This window comes from Molossus molossus, unplaced genomic scaffold, assembly GCF_014108415.1.
Source record: "Molossus molossus isolate mMolMol1 unplaced genomic scaffold, mMolMol1.p scaffold_m16_p_2, whole genome shotgun sequence".
NCBI lineage: Eukaryota > Metazoa > Chordata > Mammalia > Chiroptera > Molossidae > Molossus > Molossus molossus.
In genome coordinates this window covers 137,015,253-137,034,876 of record NW_023425355.1, presented here as the reverse complement: position 1 = coordinate 137,034,876, position 19,624 = coordinate 137,015,253, and the positions used below count along the sequence as shown (strand labels likewise).

General features: G+C 41.4%; 1 protein-coding gene across 4 annotated transcripts in view; it reads left to right on the top strand.

The window, feature by feature from the left end:
- Nucleotides 1–19,624, top strand: part of NHS (NHS actin remodeling regulator) — a 358,867-nt gene that overhangs the window by 289,672 nt on the left and 49,571 nt on the right. For all 4 annotated transcript variants that reach the window (XM_036271754.1, XM_036271753.1, XM_036271755.1 and 1 more), the window contains exon 2: nt 17,486–17,638. In XM_036271754.1, the coding sequence (XP_036127647.1) occupies nt 17,486–17,638 (153 nt within the window). The remainder of the gene's footprint in view (nt 1–17,485; nt 17,639–19,624) is intronic.

Below are 19,624 nucleotides of genomic sequence, written 5' to 3'. Positions count from 1 at the left end.
GCTAAAGAGTGCAAAAAAAAATACACAAGAAAGCCCATCTCTATCCTCAAACAACTTGAACTCTGCACTGGGGGGGCAACTAAAACATTCCCCATTATGTAGCAGGTTTCTCATCCTTCCTGGCCACAAGGGCTCTCCACCAAAAGATTTAAGTCTTCTTTTCTAGGATGACCATTGTCTTCCTAAATGGACATCTCCTGTGAATGTTAGAAAGTGGGGTAGCAAGGTAGAAAGTGGTGAGAGGCTTTGAGATCAGATGTACTCACTTCAAGTCTTGGCTCTAGCATTTATAATCTTTGAGCCATTGGGCAAGTTTCTTAACCTTTCTGTGCCTATTCAGTAAATTGGAGACAATCAAATGTGCTTGTGCTTCCTTGGTTTATTGTGGGAACCAAATAAGATTATTTCTATCAAGAGCCTAACCCAGTGCCTAGTTCATGCACATGCTAAGTGGTATTGTCTTCCTCCTTGGTGGCCTCTGACCTGCCCGCCTCTGCTCCACACAACTCCTGATCCAGCTTCAGTGGTCCTCCTGGGACCCGTACTGTAAGACTCTTTCCAACCTTCATATTGGGTTGCCTCATAGGAAATTGCCAGTATTCAAATCTTTCTTACCTCAAAATGGAAATTTAATATGGCTCTCTTCCAGCATTTTCCAACTTTCCTGTGAATCCTATCTGTCCATCCATCCCTCACTTCAAGGTTACCTCTTCCCTGTACTCCTTGCCAAAGCAGAGAGCATTTTTCTTGAATATTTGGCATTTTGTGCCTCTCTCAGGCTGCACACTTGATTCCACCTGGGATTATCATCTATTCTGTTTTATTTGGCTACCAAGTTATAAACTCCTGAGGACATTGGTGATGCCTCTTTCTCTTTAAAGTACATCTGCATTGTACCTTGAACTTAATGAGAGATGACACTTTCTATTTCCCAAACCCAAGAATGGTTAGATAGTGACTCCAGTACACTTGGAGATCTGTTGGTGGGCCTCTGAACTATCCTGGCCAGCACTGGGGCCTGCGGCCCTTGTTCTCTAATGAGACCCCCTAGAGTCAGTTGCCTGTATATGTATCATCAACTCTCACCTCTGCCCACCTCCTTAGCAAATCAAACTGAGAAGAGAAACTTGACACATATGCCTTGAACCTGAAAGGGGGAAATAGCGTATCATTTATCCATTTTCAAACATTGTTGAGTTTTTCGATCCTTGTTTGCTTATTTAAGAGCTATAAAGTTGAGCCCTGGCTGGTTTGGCTTAGTGGTTAGAGTGTTAGCCCACAAACTGAAGGGTCATGGGTTCGATTCCTGGTCAAGGGCATGTCCCTGGGTTTCAGGCTCAATCCCTGGCCTGAGTTGGGGTCAAGCTGTAGGCAACCAGTTGATGTATCTCTCTCACATCGATGTTTCTCTCTCTTGCTCTCCCTCCCTCCCTTCCACTCTTTCTTAAAAAAAATCAATGGGAAAATATCCTTGGGTGAAGATTAACAACAACAACAAAAGAACTATAAAATTGAGCCATATGAAATTGGCAATACCCAACTATTTTTAAAACATTTTTTTCCTTTATTGATTTTAGAGAGAGAGGAAGTAAGAGGGAGAGAGAGATGGAAACATCAATGAGAGAGAATATTGATTGGCCGCCTCCTGCATGCCCCCCATTGGTGATCAGGCCCACAACTTGGGCATGTGTCCTGACCAGGAATCAAACCGGCGACCTCTTGGTGCATAGGTCGATGCTCAACCACTGAGCCATACCGGCCAGACAATACCCAACTATTTTGACTAGAAAAATATCAATTTCATACGGTTCAACCTAGTGTTTTGGTATTTGGGCTCATTCACAGTTGTTCATGGGTGAAGTGGTCTGATCCCTTCGTGTGATCCATTCAGCCAAATTCTTTGTAGAGAAATTCCCTAGAGAGGCTTCTCACAGCTTCTCATGGGCCCATGGCCTTTGGTAGATTCTGCCATTACTTATGGAGTTTCCATCATAGGCTCTGGATTTAAAAATGGCTTGTTCATTTCCCTTTTCCCTGCAGGTGCCAACATATGTGTTTGATCTCTGGGATAAATGCCAAGACCTCCAAGCTTGAATTTTCAAGTCTTCTGGAGATCAAAGGCTCTCTTCATCACTACATGAACTTTTCTGTGCTGTTACTCAACAAACTTAGTCCAGCTCCTCTGAGGACCAGTGGCTGAGTTTTCAAGAGACAAGTAGGGAAGGGAAGGAACTTCTAGTTTTCTAAATGTTGCAACACATAGGGAAGATGAGCATGAAGGGCAAAAAGCCTTGTTTGTTTTTCTCAAATAGTTTATTTTTTATTTTTTATTTTATTTTTGTTACAGATGTTTTTACCCCATTGACACCCTCCTCCCCACCCCCCCATCCCATCCCCGGCTTTGTTGTCTATGTCCATCGGTTATGCATACATGCATATAAGTTCTGTGGTTTATCTCTTCCCACCCCCCGCCACCCTCTCTTCTGAGGGTTGTCAGTCTGTACCCTACTTCTGTGTTTCTGGGTCTACCCTATTCCTCAGGCGGTTATATTCATTATATTCCATATATAAGTGAGATCATGTGGTATTTGTCTTTCTCTGTTTGGCTTGTTTCACTTAGGATAATACTTTCCAGGTCCCTCCATGCAGCTGTAAGAAAGAAAGATCTCTCAAATAGTTTTTAAATTAAAAATGCAGAAATTTTAGATGGATTTTAATTATTTGTAAACTAGATCCACCTAAATGAGGCAGCAGGAGCCTCTCATAGTTTCTCATTTTGTACACCTGAAGGGATATGCAGGCCTTCAATAATCATTGTATTCAACACCTTCAGTCATTTCATGTGACTTATATAAACAAAGTACTCTTTATTGTCCATTTCTAGTAGAAAATATCCTAAAGAAAAAAGGAAAACAAGAGGAAACCTAAAGCTGAATTCAATTGTCTTATTGTAGTCAGTTTGAGACTATTCAAATAAGAAATTATGCCACTGTCATTAGAATCAAGATTTTCAGCACAAGAGAAAAGAAATTAATTATAAAATCAAGGAAGTTGAATTGAAACCTGTAATCTTAGATTTGAATTGGAAATAGCAGTTTGAACTCATGATTTATTTTCCGTCTGAAACATATTTTCTAGCTCTGCCTATTGAAGAAGCCTAGAGTCAATGACAACCCAGCAACAATGAATACCTCTGGCATACAGAATGTGGTCTCTAAAGCCTGTTACCTCTGAGAGGAGCCAGGGCTTCTTGGAAAAAGGGTATTTCAGGTCTGAGGCAGCTAATATACAAGATAAACCTGGGACACCTTATCATGCCTGAATCTCTGACAGAGAAAATAACAGACCTCTAGAGGTCCAGTGACCAGCTCAATGCCACACAAGAGGCAGGACCCTGGGAATAGCCAGGGTGCCTTGTCCATGCTCCTGCAAAGGCAACCTCACCTCCACCAGGCCTCTAGGCCACAGCCTTCCTAGCTAGTGTTCCAACAGGATCCAGAGCTACCTGACCAGGGTTAGTCACTGCTACACTGAGAGTTTTCACAACACATTTATTTTAAGCCACTTTGGCATTAGAGAACCTTTTAAAATTAGTCAGCTGCACAATCAAGATATCCCAAATTTGAAATGTGCATGTTTACATGCTATGATGGTTGCATTTTTAAAACCCCCAAGACTACTGGTGCCTTGCCCATATTCCCTCATCCTTATCACTATAGTGCATACCAGCTGGACTTATATCTCCCAGAACTTGCATTTTTGCCTGAAGACTTTCTCTGGCCAGGGAGTCTACTTTTCTAGAACTACCCGGGAAATATTGCTCTGGTGCTTAGGCAGCCCTCAACCAATGACTGACAGGAAGTAGTAGATAAATATCCCAACTCTCTTCCTTCTGTGTTCTGCACTGGCTCCTGATGCAATCCAGCTCCAGTTACCCACAGTAATAGCATGCTCCTAAGGACACCCTTTATTGGTTACCTTTCCTTCCCTTTTTCACTTCATTACACCCCCTGCTGGTAGCTTTCTAGCACTACCTTCCAAATAAACTGCTTGTACTTGAACTTTTGTCTCAATGCCTTGCCTGTCTTGCAGAAACTCAAACTCTTATTTTCATTCTCTGAGCCTGTCTTCCATGGGAAGATAGAGGCATTGAGGCATTGACCATGGAAAGTGGACCTCCCTAGGTATTGCTGTAGACTCAGCTAGACTCAGGCTAATTGAGTCATGAGAGAATACATCTTTTCTGACTCCAGATTCAGCGTATTGTGCATTAAATATGCCCCACTCATATAACTTATGCTGTGTCTTTTATAGAGAGCACAGAACTCTAGGATTTTAGTGTAGAAAGGTCCTCAGAAAAGAATTCCTTTTGGCTTGCAGGCTCATGTATTTATAGCTTCTCTGTTGGCCCAATAAAGGGCATCACTTCTCGTCTACCTACGAAAATACTAATTAGCAAATAATAATTCTAAATAAGTGCAGTGGAGGTGGTATGTGGAGCCTTTTGTAAGTATTTTTAAATTTTTCATTGTTGCTGATCATCTCTAAGTAAATTTTAAGAGACTATCTTTACCTAAGAAAAGATATTTATTAGCATATATAATTAGATGTCACATGCTAATTACCTTACTGCTTCACAATTTAACCAAGACAAGGGCATCTGTCCAGGAGGACCAGAGAGGGCATCTGTGCACCACATTGGAAACAGAACCCTTTCCTCTTTCATCCAGTGGCTGTGTGTAGTGTCTCCTGAATAAAAAAGGTTATTTCACATGCTTTTTCTAAGCTGCCTTTCCTCTCCAGCTCTACTTTCTTCCTTTGAATGTCAAAGGTGCCTGTGTTCATGATATCACATTTGTAGTTTGAGCAGGAAGGAAGGGACTTAAAAACATATTAGTCTTTGTGGGGAAAGTGTCATCTTTCCTCTCCATTTCCCCTGCTTTCAGGGAATTAAGAGTACCAAAGGATGATACTCGTGGTCATCTCTGTAACCAACCGCATCAGGTTCTTCACAAATAATGAAAACATTTGGGACATTCACCCTTTTCTGAATCTTGGAAGTATTTCTTAACTATCCATTAGGCTCTTCTAAAAGATCAAATTCCTTATTTCTCATCAGTATTATCGTTTTTATACTTTAACTTGCAAACTTTGAAAATTGCCCATGTCTCTTTAGAGGGTGTGGGGCTAATGAAGCAAGGGTCAAGCCAAGCTCCTATTCTTCCCACTCTGATTTAAGCTTATGCATGAGAGCCTTGAAAACTGGAACAGATGTGTCATGATTTGGTGATTGGCTGATTATTTTCAGACCAAGTTGCTAGAAAGCAAGCACTTTATCATTAAGGTCATGAATGGCTCCTTTGGTAATGCTAACTTTGGGGTTGATCTAATTTTTTTTTAGATTCTCACCCAAGGATATTTTTCCATTTATCTTCAGATAGAGTTGGAGGGGAAGAGAGAGAGAGAAACATCAATGTGAGAGAGACATATCAGTGGGTTGCCTCCCACACGACCCCAACCAGGGCCAGGGTCCAAACCGCAACCAAGGTGCGTGCCCTTGACCAAATTGAACCCACAGCTCTTTGGTCCATGGGCCAACACTCTAACCACTGAGCCAAACCGGCCAGGACGGGGTTGATCTAATTATTAGATTGAGTTATGAAGATAGTTTTTGTGGAGCAAAACAGTTGACTCTCACTAATTTTTTATTGTTCCTATATTGTAGCCTTGATCTCTCATTCTTTAAGCTAGTGCTACTCAAGATGAGGTCTGCTAACTGATGGTGACATCAGCATCCCCAGAGAACTTGTTCTTTACTCCATGGGCTGATATGCTTCTGGAATCCTAAAATAAAAATGGCTGGTTTCTTAGAGAACAGGTTAGAAAGTGTGGTTTTTTTTTGGGGGGGTGGCAACCTGATAGATGCAATAGGTAGCAAATCATGACTGAGAGAGATGAAGGGCATAGCAGCCAGGCTCAATGTTGGCATGGAAGGAAGAGGTTGCCAAGGGAAGTGCATGGGCCCAGGATCAGGAGAGCTGAGCTTTGTTTCTGCCTCTGCCAAATATCAGCTCTGTGATGTTGGGTCAAATCTTTGAACTTCAATTTCCTCATCAGTACATGAGAGCAGTGGCCTAAACAGTAGCTTTCAATGTGCTGATTGCTATAAGAACAAGAAACACATTTTTATATCACAACCCTGCCTACACATACGTACATATACACATGCACACACATGTAACAGAAACAATAGCTTCACAAAACAATACTACATGCAGTGCAGTTTGGTATTTTTATATTCTCTTCTATTTCATTATTTTATAAATGATAGTCTTTACCTGCTGAATAGATTTCACAATCCACTAATGTGTCATGCCCTTCAGTTTGAAAAAACACAGAACTCTATAATTTCTGGGGTCCCTTCCAGTGGTAGAATCCAATGACTCTGCTAGCTGTCCAAAATGAACTTTCTTAAAATAATAGCCGAACTGTGACAAATGGCTACATGCTTAAATTCTGGAAGAAGTGCATGGTGTATAACATGGCAATAGAATGACCTGAAGATAAACAAGTAAATTATAAACTGCTTTCAAGGAGGATGTATAGTGCTGCAGCTCTGACAGTGACTTAGAAAATTAGGACCTCCAAGTCATTACACTAAATGCTGCCCAAGTCAACAACATCAGAGACCAAGGATTTCTGATCTGTCAGAGAAGTCACAGGCTCTCTGGTAGTGGGCAGCCTTCTTTCTAGTTTCCGTATTGTAAGACACCCCCTCCCTCCCCCAAAGAGTGATCTCTAGTGGCCTCATCTTTGTGTACATGTCACTTACCAAGAAGACAGGAAAATAAAGAAAAAAAAAAAAGATAAACTTGGAGAGCTCTAGACTTTCCTCTTTTTCACTTGGACCCCAATCCTGGCTTTTTGGTCTTCTTTTGTTTCCAGTCTAGAAAGGGGAACTAATATTCAGCAAGCAGTGGCATGGAAAGGACTTGATCATTCCATTGGATCCTCAGAACCGTTCTATAAAGGCTCTAGGATTCCTACTTTACATAGGAGGGTACAGAAGCCCAAAGAGTTCACTAACTCATTCTGGATCCACTGCTGCTATGATGAATCCCTGGTTTTCCATCCCAGAGCCCAGGAACATTCCCCAACTGCATCCTGCCATAGCTTGAATACAGAGTCCTTCAGAGGGAATGATGCAACCTCACTTAATTTTGGTGACTACTAGAAAGCAGTCATAAACAGAACATGACAGGACTCAGAGAACAGAAGGTCCAAAACCTTATTTGTAAAGATGGGGAACTTGAATCCTGGGATGGTTCGGTGACAAGCACAAGGCACAGACTGCAAGTAGAACCTAGGCTTCTAGTGGTCTTTCCACAGGATGTCAGACATTTAAACAACAGTAACAGTAATTATTTATTTATTTATTTATTTATTTATTTATTTATTTATTTATTTATTTATTTTTGTTACAGATGTTTCTCCTTTTTACCCCATTGACACCCTCCTTCCCATCCTCCCTGCCCCATCCCCGGCTTTGTTGTCCATGTCCATTGGTTATGCGTACATGCATATAAGTTCTGTGGTTTATCTCTTCCCTCCCTCCACCACCCCCTCTTCTGAGGGTTGTCAGTCTGTACCCTACTTCTGTGTTTCTGGGTCTACCTTATTCCTCAGACTGTTATATTCATTATATTCCACAAATAAGTGAGATCATGTGGTATTTGTCTTTTTCTGCTTGGCTCGTTTTGCTTAGGATAATACTTTCCAGGTCCCTCATGTCGTCTCAAAGGATAAGAGATCTTTCTTTCTTATAGTGCATAGTACTCCATTGTGTATATGTACCATTGCTTTTTTATCCATTTGTCTACTGATAGACACTTGGGCTGTTTCCAGATCTTAGCTATTATAAATAGTGCTGCTACAAACATGGGGGTAAACATATTCTTTCTGATTGGTGTTTCAGGCTTCTAAGGGTATATTCCTAGAAGTGGGATCACTGAGTCAAATGGAAGTTTAGTTTTTAATTTTTTGAGGTAACACCATATTGTTTTCCATAGTGGCTGCACCAGTCTGCATTCCCACCAGCAGTGTACTAGAGTCCCCTTTTCTCCACATCCTGGCCAGCACTTGTTGTTTGATGATTTGTTGATGGCAGCCATTCTGACAGGTGTGAGGTGATACCTCATTGTTGTTTGAATTTGCATCTCTCTGATGATTAGTGATGTTGAGCACTTCTTTATATGTCTCTTGGCCATTTGTATGTCCTGTTTGGAGAGGTGTCTATTCAGCTCCTCTGCCCATTATTTAATTGGGTTCTTTGTCTTCCTTTTGTTGAGTTGTATGAGTACTCTATATATTTTGGAAATTAACTCCTTATCTGATGTATCATTGGCAATGATGCTCTCCCATACAGTGGGTTGCCTTTCCATTTTGATGGTTGTTTCTTTTGCTGTGCAGAAGCTTTTTAGTTTGATGTAGTCCCATGTGTTCATTTTTTTTTTCTTTGTTTCTATTGTCTTAGGTGATGTATCAGTGAAAATTCTGCTGCGTATGATGTCTGAAACTTTGTTGCCTACATTTTCTTCTAGGACTTTTATGGATTCATGGGTCACATTTAAGTCTTTTATCCTTGTGTATGGTATAATTTGATGGTCTAGTTTCATTTTTTTTGTGCATGTAGCTGTCCAATTTTCCCAAAATCATTTATTAAAGAGGCTGTCTTGACTCCATTGTATGCTCTTGCCACCTTTGTCAAATGTTAATTGAGCATAATGTCTTGGGTCAATTTCCGGGTTCTCAGTTCTGTTCCACTGGTGTATATGCCTGTTCTTGTGGCAGTACCAGGCTGTTTTGATTATAGTAGTTTTGTAGTATAACCTGATATCTGGTATTGTGATCCCACCTACTTTGTCCTTCTTTTTCAAGATTGCTGTGGCTATTCGGGGTTTTTTTTGGTTCCATATGAACTTTTGAAGTATTTGTTCTAGTTCTGTGAAATACATTGTTGGTATTTTGATGGGGATTGCATTGAATATATAGATTGCTTTGGGTAGTATGGACATTTTAATGATGTTAATTCCTCCAATCCATGAACAAGGTATGTGCTTCCACTTTTTTATATCTTCCTCTTTTTCTTTTTTCAATGTCCTGTAGTTTTCTGCAAATAGGTCTTTTACTTCTTTGGTTAAGTTTATTCCTAGGTATCTTAATTTTTTTACTGCGATGGTAAATGGGATTGTTTTTTCAGTTTTTCTTTCTGTGAATTCATCATTGGTGTATAAGAATGCTTTCAATTTCTTGATGTTAATTTTGTATCCTGCTACTTTGCAAATTCATTTATTAAGTCTAGTACATTTAGTAACAATAATAATTTAAACAGTACTGCTATGAAGCATCATTTTGTTATAGAAAATGGGGAAATATTTCTACGGCAAAATTGTTCTATATCTTTTCAGTATATAAATAAATACACAGACATGTTCTATTCTTTGGGTGCTAGAATGTTTCAGTGTAACCAAAAATGCATGTTTGGCTGCCTGCCACAAGGAAAGCCAAACTTGTGACAGAGGTGCTGTGTGAAAAGAAAGAGGTTTATTCAGGTGCCACCACCTGGAAGAATGGTGGACTCCTATCTCAAAGGTCATCTCCCCTTCCTGCTTAAGCCCATGATTCTTTTTTTTTTTTTTTTATCCTCACCCAAGGACATTTTTCCATATTTTGTTCAGATAGAGTGGGAGGGAGAGAGAGAGAGAAACATCGATGTGAAGGGACACATCGAGTGGCTGCCACCCGCACGACCAGCCAGGGCCGGGGACAAACTGCAACTGAGGTACGTGCCCTTAGCAGGAACCGAACCCGGGTCTCTCCGGACCGCAGGCCGACGCTCTAACCGCTGAGCCAAACCGGCCAGGGCAAGCCCATGATTCTTATAGGGTTAGGGAAGAGAGGGCTTTTTTCCCTATCCAATTATCTTGCTAGCTTTCTGGAGTGCTTGGGCCCTGTCCATTTATCTTTCTTGCTTTTGGCATGCTGGGTGTAAGCACTGCCCCCTGTGCCATCTTGGCCCAGTGGGGGAGACTCCCAGACACTTCCTGACTGTCTACAGTAACAGAGAGAGAGGGCTGCAGGACCTGCAGTCATAAAGCCTGGCGATGCCATAGGCCTCAGCCCACCTATGGACAGACACGGCACCTGCACATCTGGGAGAGCCAGTGGAATCCACAGGGCTCTCCTGGATCCCAGTGTACCTGCATCCTCTGCAATATCCTCCATGAGATGGCCCGCCCCTCTGAAGTGGTCAGCCAGAACTGATGGCTGCCTAAGGTAACATCAGGACTCTGAAACGTGTCAGGAAGCTTAGATTTCTCTGATGCTGAGGGGCCTACAGTGAATGCTATGTCCATAGTGGAGAACAAGTCTGAATTATTGTGGTTCTTCAGAATAGGAAGTCTAGAAGTAGGGACAGACTGGGAACCTGGCTCTGGTATTGGGCTTCTCCACGGGTAGCAGAGACTTGTTGCTCCCTACTCCATTTGCTCCTCCACGCTGCCAAGCAGATTGGGAAAGGGGCTGGTTGCCAATGAAGGAAGAGAATTGGGAATAAATGGTTTCACTTGGTGAAACACCCTCCCTATCCCTAGTTCCCTAACAGATCCGAGAACTCAGGCAGCAGCAACAGAGACCCTGAGTAGATTTTAATTTTGCTTACCAAGCTGATGATTGCTAAGGATTGGCTTATGCCTAGCAGGAATCCAGAGAACAAACCTGTGAAATATCTGTGACACTGACTATTTCAGATGCTCATTAATATGTTAATGTGCTAATATGCTCCTTGCTGCTTTCTGTCACAGAACGTCAGAGTGGATGGTTTGTAGAGAAATGTGTTCCTGGCAAGACAACTTTGTGATGGGTAGGAGGACAGAAAGGTTAGCAAGGTGTATGTGGGTAGTTAATCTGTAAGTACTCTAAGATCGTTTAAAAAAATATCTTCCCTCCCACACTTCCCTGGTCGGTGTGACTCCATTGGTTGGCGTGTCATTCCGTACACCAATGGTTGGCAGGTTCCATTCCCTGTCAGGGCACATACCCAGGTTGCAGGTTCAAATTTTCACATATCATTCAGACTTTGATTTCAGCTGTCACCTTCCTCCGTTTAAAGTCTTGAGTGGCTGGCAGAAGGAAGAAGGAATAGCATGGGAGAGAGCCAGTGGCAGAGATAGAGACTTGAGGTAGAGAGGCTTTCTAGGAAGAGAGGCCAAGAATAAGTATTTTGTACTTCTCCCAGGGGTAATAAAGCTTTAAGGGAGTGAGAGATTCACAAAGCCAGGAAAGGCAGTGTTGAACAAGTACCATCCTTAGCAGGGCAGAGAGAGATTGGGGACTGGAGAAGCAGGGGGCAAGATTATATCTGCCCCTGATTTTTACCCCTTCCCAACAGTTCTTAAACTCAAGTCTCCTCCTGTCTCTAAAAAGGGCCTGGCCTTTCCAAGAGAGTGGCAGCTATTCAGCTGATTTCAGATGACCCACTGACCATATCCATGCTTTCAGTACATCACTGTGAATCAAGGTCTAGACAATTCCATTATACCCGGAGTTTGACAGGGGAATGAATTAGCTTCAATCTATAAAAACTTCAATGCTCTGTGGATATTTCCTACAATGGCATTTTCTTTCAGTAGTTTGGTGTTTGTGGTGCTGTTTATGTTTCTATAATATGACAAGTCTGCTGTGCACATCTGAAAGGTTCACTCAGTTCTTAGTTACACCTAATATTATGGATGACACAAAGAGTAGCAGTTCTGAATCCTTTATTTTGATTTTGAGAAACACTAAATACTTTTATGTGGCAGATAGCCTACTCCACCCCACTCCCCAATCAGCCTTAATTTAGGCAAACTTACTTCAATATTGGTTTTAGAAAGAGAAGTAGCTTGGAAGCCAGAGATGACTTAATCCCAGATCTTCCACTTTGGAAATTTACTTACTTCTCTGAGTTTCTGTTTCCTTATTTGTAAAATGGGAGCAATATTTTAATCTTTGGGTTATGTGACAGTGTCATGAATGTAATGGACCTGGCTTAGAGCTTGGCATATGACTGGAGCTCTCTGCAAGAACCTACAGTCTTGGAAAGGAGAAATGATACATCCACATAAACATTTTTTCTGCTGTAGGGGATAAAAATTAGACATATAGCCCTATTTCCCATTATAACCCATGCCATTATCTGTCCCTTCCTTGGGGAGCAATAACAAAGGGAGGACAGAAAAGTACTAGGTAAGGCAAGTGACTGGCTCTAGGGAAGTAGATAAAATAGTGGAAAGGTGTATTAGTTTTCTGTTGTCACATAACAAATTACCACAAACTTAGTAGCTTAAAACGACACCCATTTATGATCTCCCAATTTCCGTGGGTCAGGATTCCAAGCACAGGTTAACTGGATCTTCTGCTCAGGGTCTCACTGGGCTGCAATCAAGGTTTTGGCCAGGGCTGATTTCTCAGCCAAGGTCTGGGGGTCTCTTCCAAGTTCATTGGTTGTTGAGAGAACTCAGTTTCTTGATGTTATAGAACTGAGACTCTCAGCTCTCAGAGGCCACTCACCGTTACTTGCTACATAGCCTTATTTACACTGTGGCAGTTTATTTTTCTAGGCCAGCAGGAGAGTGTCTCTTCTGCTTTTTATCTTTTTTTAAGGGTTCACCTGATTAGGCCAGATACACTCAGGATAATTTATCTCTTTTTTGATTAACTGGAAGTCAACTGAGTAAGGATCTTAAAATCCGTTTTACCAAGTAATACAACATAATTCACAGGTTTCACCTACACTGAAGGAGGTGGGGACTGTGTAGATGAGAGGGCAGGAGTCTTGGTGGCTATCCTAGAATTCTGCCTATCATAGAAGGATCCTTGGATGTATCCAATTAAGCAGAGGATAAATCTTCTTGCTTCTCTTTATATCATATTTATGAGAACAAACACTGAGAATACATAGCCTGCTATATTGCATGGCTTAGCCATGGTGAAATTGTTAAGCAAGGAAGGAAAGGGGCAGTGTCAACCTCAAGATAAAGGACAGCCTTGCAATGGCAGTGGTATTGCAAGCTTATGAATGAGTGGATTCAACTTTCACTGGACTGTTACTTAGGAAAAGGAATATATATATATATTTTTAAAGGAAAATGGGCTAGTTTTCCCTGGAAGAGCTCCATTAGTGCCTGTCTGTCTGCCTCTGGTGGACACATAATACTAGTTAATGCTCTATAACCAAAGGACAGAACTGAAAACAAAGTCATTACAGAGTTTTCCTTTCCTTCCCTGTCTAAGAGATAAACACTATTGTTGCCACTGATGAGTGAAATGTCCACCTGTTAATGCACGGCAGAAATCCATTATAGCTTCTCAGCAGATAAAGAAAAAGACTTTAGACAGGGAAGAGGTGAGGATTCTTAGCCCTAAAGGAGGTCATTGTGAGAGCTGGTTCTTCTCAGGAACCATGACGTAGCTGCCCACGCTGGAACTCACACATTAGTCTTTGCATCTGCAAATCCACAGCCCTGAGCAGCAGGCAGTTCAGCCACCCAGAAACTCAGAGCTGGCTTGTCCAGTAGACATAGGAAGAATGTGTTTAGGGCTTTGAAAAATCAGGGACACCCAAAAATGCTTTTTTCCAATAACCTGATATTTAATAATAAGAAAAGAGAACTTTGCTGAACTTCTTTACATTTATTTTATGATATGTTAATTTATTCTTTAATTTGGGACTGCCTACTGCAGAAAGGTAGAGGTGGAGGAGTGGGACTATAATTTCTTCGGTGTTTATAGCCTTTAGAGTCTAAAGGGCTTAAACAATCCCCAAGGAATTGTGTAATCCTGAAACAGGAGGAACCTGCCAGAGGTCACATCTTCCTACCTATTGCTTCCAGGTAGAATCACTCCTAAACCATTTTCACACAGAACCAGATAATGTACACTCCATGAAGGCAAGGATTCATGTGTGTTTTGTTCTGTACTATATTCCTGCACCTAGTACTGTGCCTGGGACATGACAGCTATTTAGAAAATGTTCCATTGGTGGATGGATGTTTCCATTTTCAGCAGTTTCTTCCTTTCCCCTATGCGGTTCATCTCTCTTCACTCCCGAAAGATTCCAAGGCATCATCAGATGACATTTTGTATTTCTCAAACTTGCTTGTTGATAAAAAATAATCTGGGGTCATTTTTTCAAATATACAGAGTACTAGGCCTCTCTGTTGGAAACTTTGGTTCAGAAAGTCTAGGTTGGAGCCCAGGAATCTATGTTTTTACAAGCACTTCTGATGAATCTTCTCTTCAGATCAAGATTGAGGTAAATAGCAGAAGCTCAGCTCTTCCCCACACAAAGGTTGAGGAGCTATAGCCACCTGACCTTGTTTCTGAGGGTCAAGTTAACATCTTGAGTGTCAGGTTAGTGGTGCTGAAGGAATGAGGGTCTGTAAGAGTTTTCTGGTCTACTCCCAAGTTACTTGAGCCCAGCTCCTAATCCCGGCTACTGCCTTCCTGAAGGAATAGGCTTGGGAGAGGAAGTACTCAGAAGCAGAAGCTCCTCTACTTCTGGGACTGCCCACTGAACTCCTGGTCTTGTCTTTCCACCAGGAAAGCTTTCTGTTCTGTTACTTCTTTCAGCCACCACTAGCATATGAGTTTACAGCCACCTCTGTTGGGTTTGGTTGGGTGGTAATTGACCTCTGCATCTAGAGAGATGCTGACTTTTTAGTCAGTCCTGGTCATTGAATCTGAGTGTTCTTCTAATGGTGGCTAAATAAAGCCTCTGTTTTTAGCACTCCCCTCTACTTTACTCTTAACACATTGTTGACCGGCATTTTACGCAGAAGTTCTCTCAAGTCACCGGCTATTTTTTTGCAATTGCATATGAAAGGGAAACAATCTAAATAAACTTCAGTGTACTTTATTTGTACATAATGAATTTAAATGAAATTTTGTACATACCTGCTACATATTATATTTTATACATTTTATATATTTTAGTAATTTTTTTGGTGTGGCATACTGTATAGCAATCACCTTTTGAAACACACACTTTGCACGTTCTATGGATTTTTCTTTATACCAGTGACTATTTTTTCTAAAATGTGGTCTTTCAGTTGCCCTGAAAGCCTAAAAGGTGCATCAATGTAAGGAGCTCTTTTAGAAGGACCAGATAAAGTTTTAGGTTCTGAGCTGCACTCATTTGAACCAGCAGATATCCATTCCCTAGCTCCCTCAAGAATATAGAACGGTGTGCTGTTTTTCGAACTTCGACCCTCAGGGAGAAGAGTCACAAATATAATAATCCTATATTACCCAGAGTTTCAAAAATTGAAATAGCTAATGCAAGTGCAAACACGAGTTAATTCGTGAGCGGTCAGCAACGTTTGGGCATGAAAACATGAGTTAACTTGTGAGCAGTCAACAATGTTAAGAGAAGGAAATCCCTGATCCACATATGGCCAACTCTTTATATTCCAAGGCCTCTCATACCTCACCTGAAAAGGCTGGCTTCTCCCTCAGCAATTCCTCCTAGGTTTTCTTATATCCAGAACTCTGACTCCTGGCTGGTTCCCCAAACACTTAAGTTTCCAAGGAACTGGTTGAGGTTATAGAGTAACTCAAGAAAGAAAAGTTTCTGCCTTTATTCTTGGCTCCATAGAACTTTTCCCTAAAACTACTATCCCCTACCCAGGAAGATAATTCTGGGATCTCTAACTCCTGGGTTTGAATTCTTCTTGGAGATTAACTACCAAGAAAGGATAAATCTAGGTCAAAGGGAGTAATCTGCTCTGTAGCTGAAGGTGAGAGAATATAACAGACTATTTATTAGTATGCTTGTCTAATACAATAGCCACCTATGGCTATTTAAATTTAAATTAATTTAAATTACAAAAAAATTTAAAAGTGCTTAATAGCCATTGTGGCTAGTGGCTATCACATTGGATAGCAAAGTTATAGAGCATTTCTTCATCACAAAATGTCTATTTGATGGCACTGTTTCAGAGGCCTGGCATTGCCCCTTTCACCCTATCCATATGGTGTTTCTTTAGCATCTTAGGAAATAAGTCTTTTTTTCTATTGTTGCTTCTTGTGGGTATGATGCATTGTTCTATAAAAACACACTACTGATTAGAAAACAAAAGCAAATCCAAAATTAACTGCCGTAAATGCAGTACTTGGAGGCAGGGTTTGTTATCAAAGGGCTGCATTTTCCCCATTTTTCTCTCTTCTATTCTCCTTCTGCAAAAGTTTTCTTCCTTCTTTTCCATTTGCCTTTCTGTTCTATCTGTAGAATGTCTTGTCCTAGGTATGGCTTCTCAGACAAAGTAAAATGGTAGACTGGACCTCAAAAAGAAAAGGATCAGAGGGAAACAAAAAAACCTGTTTGGGGCACAGGAATACACAGTTGGGCAGAATGCCCCCAAATCACACACCAGGAAAAAGAGGAAAAGAAGCAGAAAGAAGCAATGAGATTGGAAGGAGCCAGTGAGCCCAGGACAGGGGTCTAATCTGGATAGTAGGTCTGGAGGGTAAGGCAGACTGGGCCAGTGCTCATGATTCCTCAGGCCGGCAGGCTGCCCAGGTACTTTGTGCAATAATTTCCTCGTCAGAATCCTTCTGTTTAGGAACAGCTCCTTCCATAAAAATTTGTTTTTGACTCATGCATGATCTCTATCCTAGGCACAGTATGTATATTAAGAAGACATAGCTGGTTAATTGTTGTGCTTTGGAGAAGGAGGCCTCCGTCCCTGATCTCTTGGATGAGTTGCAAGGACTGGGCTCCTCTCCTGTCTGTGGTCTCCCTCCCTTAACACCCTTCACCTATATAATAGTATCTTTAATGCCTGTATTCTCCCTTTGGTGAAACTAGGGACATTGAACAATGCTTTGAAACATGGCAGGTGATGAGGTTGGTAGGTGGAAGGCAGAATAAGGTTAAATAGTGAGGGTTGGGGGCCAAGGGTCACAGGAGACAGGAGACAGGGCAAGCAAGGGGCAATTTCAGGTGGGCAGAACTATAGTTCTCTGGCTCTGCGGCCAGAAAACAAGCTGGGGCAGACTTCTGTACTCATCCCTGAGGCTTTTCTCTGCTTTCTTGGAAAACACGACCCACATCCCACCCCCAAGCATGGCTGGGTGGGGGGGCGGGGAGGCTTGTCTAGGATGCTGAGTGGCTGTCAGAGTACAAAGTGAAGGTGTGGAGAGGAAGTTAGCTGGTTGGTGTCCTGAGGTCTCTCATCCCTTGGATGGAGGGAAAGGTTGTCCCTCTCTGTATTGTAAACTTCAAACCTTTCTTCAGCCTTGAATGAGTTCCTAGTGTGAATGCAACAGTCTGGACTTCTACTTCACTCAGACTCCACCTCTGTCCCCCTCCCTACCCCAGAATCTGCCAAATGCACAGTTTAAAGCTACTGATGTATAATGCCCCATTCCTCTCTTTGTCTTATAGCCGTCTCCAATCTGGACATTGAGAGCAAGCTGAGCGTGTACTACCGCGCACCGTGGCACCAGCAGAGAAACATCTTCCTCCCGGCCACGAGACCACCCTGTGTTGAGGAGCTGCACCGCCATGCTCGGCAGAGCCTGCAAGCCCTGCGCAGAGGTGATTGATCCTGGGCTTGGGGGGCATTTTGGGGAGAACTAAGAGAATGTCTCATGTTCTCTCTCCCGTTAGTCCTAACACCTCCCCTTGAAACATTCCCTTTTCTATCTTGAAATAAATTAATGGATGATAATAACCTACCATACATATAATTAAAAGAAGCATTATGGTCTAAATATGATAATAAAGATAATTTAAAAGGAAAATATTTCTTATAATATTTGCGATATGCAAATACCTGGGCATAACAGTGCTAGAAGTTTGTACCTATCAAAGTAAGTTTGAATTAAGTAGACAATCAGAGCCATTCTGAACAAAAAGTATAGGGAAATGAAGGGGTTGAGGGGCAGGACACACCATAAAAAGTGTGTACATTCAAGGTACATTAAATATGAGCGAAGAAAAAAAAAAAACAAACCAAACCCTTGGATTATAACTAAAAGGGAATTAGGTTTGATTCAGAAGTAGGTTCTAGAGTTTTCCCTTTCTAGAAATTCTGGTGGGATATTTGTGGCACTTGGGGCACTGTTTCATTGTTCAGGGCTGTCCTGTCCATTGTAGGATGGCTGTCATCCTTGGCTCCTGTCCAATCATCAGACAACCAGACCTCCCCAAGAGGGCTCTTCTGCTCCTGTTGAGAACCAGTGATCTGGTCCATTCTGCAGTAGAGCACATGGAGGCTTAGAGATATCAGGAAACTGGCTCAGGGCCACACATAACAGATTAGGTATAGTGCCAGGACCCAGACCCCCAGCCAGAGCTGTTTCTCTCTTCATTATGCATTGTGTTCTAAGGAAATAACTAAATATTTCTATTTCTGTTTCTCTCTTCAGTCCTGAGAAAGCTGGAGAAAGGCACATAGCAGTCAAGGTAGAAGATACAGCCCTTTCTTATACTGCTTACTTTTCAGTGCCTTCAAAATCATTCTAATTAGGACAAGGAGATTAAAAACTGGCATCATCCTCTTAGAGCCCCTTAAATTGGGTATCAGAAGTTGGCATGCCAGCTTTTTGGCCTTCAGATTTTTGCTATGGAGACAGATGGTGTCTGTACATTCAATGTCTTTGTTCCAAATTCCCTATGCTCCTTTAAGAAATTGTATCTTGCAAAAGTATTAGAATTCAAATAAAATATTTTAATGTCACTATCAAGATGGGGAAATAAATCACCAAATGTTGTTTTCAGCTTATTTTTTTTACATGTGTATGACTTCTTCCCTTTCCCCATTTCCCAGTCTTTTTCCCCTTTAATGAAAGAGCTGACCTACTGATATCCCTAACACAATTGTTTCTAGAAATTCTCCTTGGTTATTAGTAGCAGATGCTGTGACACTTATAATGAAAAGTGATGATCAGTATCTTCTAGAAGTATCTCTGGCATTCTTATTTTTCACTTTGATATTATACATGGCTATACAGGTCTTCTTTATCAAATTTTTAGTGCAAGCCACCTTCTAGAAATCTTCCTTAACACTCTTGCCATTCCTTTGCAGCTTAGATTAGGCACCCTTCCCATAATGTCCTGTGCATTTTCCCATCATGCTACTTATAAGCTTATATTATATCTAAACACTTATGGGCCCATCTTCCACCAAAAATCCATGAGCAACCCAGGGCAAGGATATCTTTTTTTTTTTTTTATTCCAAGCACTTAGCATGAATGTGACATATAATAAGTCCTCAATGAATGTTTGTGCAACTGAATGAAATTCTGCATAAAAGTGGTTGAGCATTGAAGGCACAGAATGATGACAGAGGAATGTGATCATTCTCACTAAATACTTTCTCTGATCCCATCATTAGAGAGCTTGAGTAACGTTAGCCCTTTAGCCATAATTATTTTCATCCTTTTATTGTTATTCATAAGTTATCCTTGATTCAATTTGTCCAGATTCAACCAGATAACATTAAGCTGCTCATAGCTATCACATTTCACTGTGTTGTCAGGTTTGGACTTAATGGCAGAACTGAAAAACAGCAAGTGCTA